Raw genomic sequence first — 6,000 nt, forward strand, 5'->3', positions numbered from 1 at the left:
GTGGAGTACTATCGCCCATAGTCTCTGATCTGCCGCACTTCCGGTAGGAGTGGTATGATCGCGTATGATCACCTATTAATCGAACCGGTTGCACGTCAAACCGGACCGTCCATGCCGGATGCGATGATTGCTTCCTGTACTGTAGCCACAGGCGGGAGTTCATTTTACTTAAAGCACTTTTTGCATCTCGTTGCAAAACACCACATAAAAGTACCGACCATTCGCTTTTTTGTGTGTTCCAATCGGCTTTTGGGTTGTGAAAGTAGAAAGATGATCTTCTCCTGCTGTGTCCTAATTCGATTACACCGAGCACATATCGCTGCCCGATACCTCACGGGTAACTTTGAAGATGTATCTTCAGAATCCCTGTCTGAAGGTGAAAATGGATAAGTAGGTAAACTGTCCCGACTGTGATACGGAGGTACACGCGATGTTGTAGATTTTGCAATCGAGGGCAAACATTGGAAATGGCACACATTCAAGTGCGATTTCGATTGCGGCAAATGTACATGTGCAAGCTCTCTATATCGGTCATCGAGCGGGATTCTTGGCCTTCAGGAAGCTGCATCATTAGAAGACCTGATAGAAAACCTGTTGGTCCAGTTTTTTCCCCCCTCACCCCGCTTACTCCAATTATTCCTTTCGTCGACCGGTTCAATCGGACGACGTTGTGCCTTCTTCCAATGGTCTCATTCTTGCGTTAAACGCGTCAACTATTAGTGATGTGGTAAAACAGTCCGAATAGGAAAAGCAAACCGCAATTCAACCGAAGGGCAAAATATGTTGACAAATGGACCAGCGTTGTGTCGTCGTGGGTCGTGGTAGTTCTCTTCGTGTGGTGATCGTTATGGTAAATTACTAGTTTTCTATTACGATATTGCTACGAGCCGAGGGTTTAAAAACCAATATACCTTCGTTGTGGATCAATGAAGCGTGCAACGGAGCGGAACGCAGCTACTTTAACGTCTGTTTTTGCTGCTCTTGTGGAAATTGTCCATCATTATGGACAAAACTACCGTTTGATGAACTGCTTAGCCGGAGTTCCATAATTGGGTACTTGTTTATTTTTATTTGGGGTAGGTTGTTTTTTTTCTTGCGGCACCAAAGAAATGCGTTGTTAGTATCGTTCTGATCGGTAATTAGAATTTCTTCACCAATCGGTACGAATGCTTTGACATAATAAAACAAAAACGACTGACCCAGTAACATCATTACAAAAGTAAAAGTTTTTGCATCTCATTTTACCGGAAAAGGTAGTTTTTATTTAAAAAAGAAATATTCCTCTTCGTCGTTTATAATCCCTCTTGAAACACCGTATGGCTTTCGTATTCGCTTCAGATTATTATAAGTCGCCTGACGGTGGCGCATGGTAGTGTAATCGCCCTGCCAAAAATATACCCAATCGGTCGAGGTGCACACACTGGTGCCCGGTTACAAATTGCAGTGTGGCTGCGTAACGGCCTGATTTCGACATTAGCTGGCGAGCTGGTGAACAAACTGGAACGCGGAAGGCGAAACGAAAGAACCCGGCAGCATGGACATAAGCATGGACATCATGCTGCCGCATGCTTGTAAAGTAGCGAAAATACCTTTTCTTTTGTTTTTGTTTTTTTGTTGCTGCTGCTTCAACTTCGAAAGACATTATTACGCTTCAATCAGCATGTCAAAGATCGCTACGCTGTTTTCGTTATTTGGAGTAACCTCAATCAAGCGTGGCTGATATTAATTGCGGGTAGAATAACTTTTAATTTCCATTTCGTTTAAGTGCAGCCACTCGCTTACTGATTATGCTTTTTGTTTTTAATTTGTCTTAATTTGATATATTGATTTTATCGAAATTGAAGTAATTTTAAGTGGTTGAATATTTTGATCCAAGCACAAATTGAGACACCTTGAAAGAAAAAACAATTTCATGCCATTCAGGGTAATGTCTAAATTATGGCAAAATGTTTATTATTTTATAGCTCTTTTTTTAACCTGAAACAATTGATCGACGTAGTGTTTCATATGAAATGTGGATCGAACTACTCAGACTTAAAATTTTTAGTTTAAAATTTGCTAACTGCAGGGATGATTCTTCGAACTATAACAGTGAAGCGGGGTTGTAGACATCCGTTCAGTTATTCCATGGTATGAATGGCTATGAATCAGCCATTCGTTACTTTATGTAATACTGTAAAAATATTTCTAAAGTGAATTAGTGATAGGATATAGTTTTATCAAAATTCTTCGCAACAAATTGTTTACATTGAAAATAAGCGAAAGTTTTCCTGGGGTTGTGTGAACTAGGTATTCTTAAATGCGAAAAAATGGCTGAATGTAGGCACAAAGAACCAGTACATTTAATTTAGTAGTACGTGTAATGGAAAATACTGTTATACTCTTCTTCTTGGTTTAACGACCTTAGAGATCATGCCGGCCATTTCTGACTTACTAAGCTTATTTATACCACATAGTTGGATAGTCAGTCCTTGCTATTGGGGACGATCGTTATGGGATTTGATACCCTGTCCTATCGTGTGGAACCGGCGCCTTTTATCACATACACTACTGGACTGCCACTGCTATACTAACGTATTCAAATAATCTTCAAAAGAAATGAGGATAAGATGCGCACAAAGTACAATTTATGGTCTTTAGGTGTTGGGAGCCGAAGTTGTAAAGATACATCAATATGTAAGGTTGGACCTTAAAAATTGTCCTCAAAGATATTCAAGGTTACCTACTTATGGTACCCTTTGTAGCATTGTGTGTTGCTGTTTATTCAAAATATTAACTGTATAAAAATGCAAATCAAAAATAATGTTTGTCCAGCATCGCATCTCTGTTGAACATTCCGCATTCAACAAGTAGTTAAGTCAATTTGATTAAAACACGATCATTTGTAACGATCGAAAGAACGTGAGGTTACGATTTTTGAACAGAAAATTAAAGATCACAAGCGTGAGTAGAGTGTTAAGACTAATACAGCTCAGCATAACTCTGCTATAGGGTTTCTTTAAGAATCAACATTGTTTAGTGACTTTGAATTAAAAATAGTCAAACAAAACTGTTGAAAATATGCATTTTTGCATTTTGGGGTTTTAATTTTTCTCCAAAAACTCCAAAAATGCGACGTTTGTACGTGATCCAAAGCACGACAGCTGTTTGCGCTGACCCTTACGAGTTTAAGAAGAGGCATTTGTTTAAGATTAAATAACGCACAATCATCACGCAACCAAAAAGATTGTTTTGTATCCATTTGGTTGTATTATTGTTTGCAAACACAGACAGGCACGCTGATTCGTTGGTCAGTAGACGTGCCGGGAACTTCATCGTTTCCAGTGATGATATGAGTGTACGCCAACGTAGAGCGCCCAAGTATGTGATCTTCTGTTTCACGAAGCTCAGCCATTTCCGAACTGCTCGTCGTCGGAAGAATGTGGCGGAAAGAACTTCCTCCATACGGCCGCTCCATTCACGGTGAGTGTATGTACGGCGTGGTACCGAAGCAACGGAACTTTGGCCAACATAAAACGCCATGTTTTACACTACGAGGGCAATTGCTTGTCTAGCCAGCGAGCTGAACCTACAAGACGAATGTACGAATGAGTGGCTTAAAGGAAAAAAAAGCAAGAAAACAAATTGTGAACTCTTTAACAAAGTGGGAAAGAGAGAGGGAGAGAGAGTGAGGGAGAAAAAACAAAACACGTACACAATCAGTACCAGGCGACGAGTGTCTTTACATTTCCCATTTCCTCGAGCTGCAACAGGTCTCCGGGTTCGGCTTTCCGCGTTGTTGTTGCTGCTGATGGTCTAACAGGGCCAGAGACCTTAAAACGTCGGTAGTCCACCACCGTCCACAAACCTGGTCGTTGGTCTTTACTTTCGTTCGAAATAGCACTAGCAACCGAACCCCACCGGATCCGAAGTGAGTCGACCGGGGTATGTTTGTGGGTTCGCGTTCATCAGCACTTTCGTCGTATGCCGGACCCACCGGTTATGCCATTTAGCGTACGATCTTGCCCCCGTACGGATGGGGCCTTTTTTGTCGATCCCATCATACACTCATTCGCGGACGCGTACGGGTTGCACGCAGGCAGGATCATCATTACCGAGCTCTGTGGCCTAGTGTTCCAATTTCCTGTCTCACGGTGCGGGACAATCGTCGTTCCGTTTGGCCGTGGAATGTGGGGAACACAACATCGTACAACCGAAACGACGATCGGGAACAGCCAAGTGCTGAAGATTGGTACACGCGAACAAGTGATCTGCATTGTGTTACATTAAGGGTGTAGTTGCACATTTGTTGCCCAACTTGCCTTCAGCTTGTCTGTGAAGTTTTCTTTGCGATTTTGGGCTGGGTGGATGTGATAAGGCTCGGTAAAACAAAAGAAGCTAGAAAAGTAGTGTCGACATGTTCGAAAAACGACCGGAATTGGTGGTGCGAGTGCGCTGTAAGTAATTTGTAGTGATGAAGGGGGAAAAATTTAACCTAATTTTGTGCGTTAATGTGATAATAGCAGCGTAATAGCGAACCGATTCATATGAGGAACTGAAATCTACTCTTCTTCGTTTAATAATGGTGTTTTGATGTCGGTTTTGTGTTGTTGCAAGAAGTGCATTTTTAATCTGCTTAATCGTGAAGCTAACCATGCATAACATACGCAAGATACCCTGTACAGTGAATGTAGTTCTGTTTAAAATATTTCTGGAAGGTCACGTCAATTTTTGGAAACACATTTTAGTAAGAATGTGAGGAGATCTTGTTTCGATCTTGCATCACCAGTCTTTCAATAAGAGCATTTTCTACATTTTCAATATACTTTCCATGTTCCAAAAAGCGGTTGACCGTCAAAAATGTTCAAAGGGTCCTTTCTTGTTCGGTCGCATTTTTGTCTTTTTTCCTTGCGTATGATCGTGATATAACTTCAGATTGCATACTGTTAGGCGCAATCGCATAAAGTGTCGTTGGTTTTACTTTCAGTGATTTTCTGCTTGTGCTGAGTATTAATATTACTTTCTTTTGCTTGTTTATTAATTCTGTCATAGATCTGGAAACCTCATCGACAGAGCAGCCAAGCTCGTGTGATAGTTCGATGTCAGCGCTACGTCTTCATACGCCCGGGTTTGGAAAGACTGCCTCCAACAGGCGTCCCATAGTGCTGCCTAAACCATTACCCCAGTTGGAATTTCCTGGCCCACCATCGTATGAATATTACGAGCCAAGTTGCTGCTACATGCCACTGCCACCGCCTCCACCACCACCGCCTCCGCCGGCACACTTCCACCATCATCATCACCATCACCAAGGACACCCGGGGCTCCCGATCGGGCCACCGCCGTCCGTAACTGGGACGATTCTGTCCGATCATCACAACTACTACACGCTGAACGATTGTCTCGAGTGTGCCCGGCAGGAGGCGGAACATGTGCCGCTGTATGCCACGACCAGCAGCGGCGGATTGCCCGTAACGACCGGCAGCCCGACGAGGCGGCGATCCCGCAGTGTCAGCGTCGTCAGCCAGAGTATGAGCCTTGCTAGGCGCCCGAGCCAGATGCTGGATCCGGCCACCGCGATTGCGATCGCAGCGACCAACGCTAATGTATGTTACACACCGCAACATTTCAGCTTAAGCAAAAAGGGTCTGCTGCAGATCGATTACTCCTGCAACTGGAACAATCTTGATCGATATATCGCCAAATAGACCGATCGATAGCACGCACTGCACCAACAAACATTAAGTGGATAAGATAATTTAAACCATTTTCTAAAGGTAAAGGTTAGTCGAAGAGTCGTTAACAGATTATCTATTACAGTGCGAGAAGCGATGGCCGATGGCGAATACATGTATGAAATGTAAATATCGTTAAACAATTAATTGTTCTTTTAAAAATGCTTTAGTGTTGTGTTATTTTTCTATGTAGTCTATAATCCGAAATATTTGAATGTAGTTTGTATAAAACCATTTGAATTGTGAAATATACTTTAACGAAGGTTGGGACTTTTAGTTACTCATA

The 6,000-nt window shown here is 42.4% G+C and overlaps 1 protein-coding gene across 5 annotated transcripts in view; it reads left to right on the forward strand.

The window, feature by feature from the left end:
• LOC125767980 (histone-lysine N-methyltransferase SETD1B-like) overlaps positions 1-5,876 on the forward strand; it is a 31,178-nt gene extending 25,302 nt beyond the window's left edge. For all 5 annotated transcript variants that reach the window (XM_049435046.1, XM_049435047.1, XM_049435043.1 and 2 more), the window contains one exon: positions 5,032-5,876. In XM_049435046.1, the coding sequence (XP_049291003.1) occupies positions 5,032-5,687 (656 nt within the window). In that variant the 3' untranslated portion in view covers positions 5,688-5,876. The remainder of the gene's footprint in view (positions 1-5,031) is intronic.
• The last annotated feature ends 124 nt before the right edge of the window (positions 5,877-6,000 follow it).

Source organism: Anopheles funestus, chromosome 3RL, assembly GCF_943734845.2.
Source record: "Anopheles funestus chromosome 3RL, idAnoFuneDA-416_04, whole genome shotgun sequence".
Taxonomy (NCBI): domain Eukaryota; kingdom Metazoa; phylum Arthropoda; class Insecta; order Diptera; family Culicidae; genus Anopheles; species Anopheles funestus.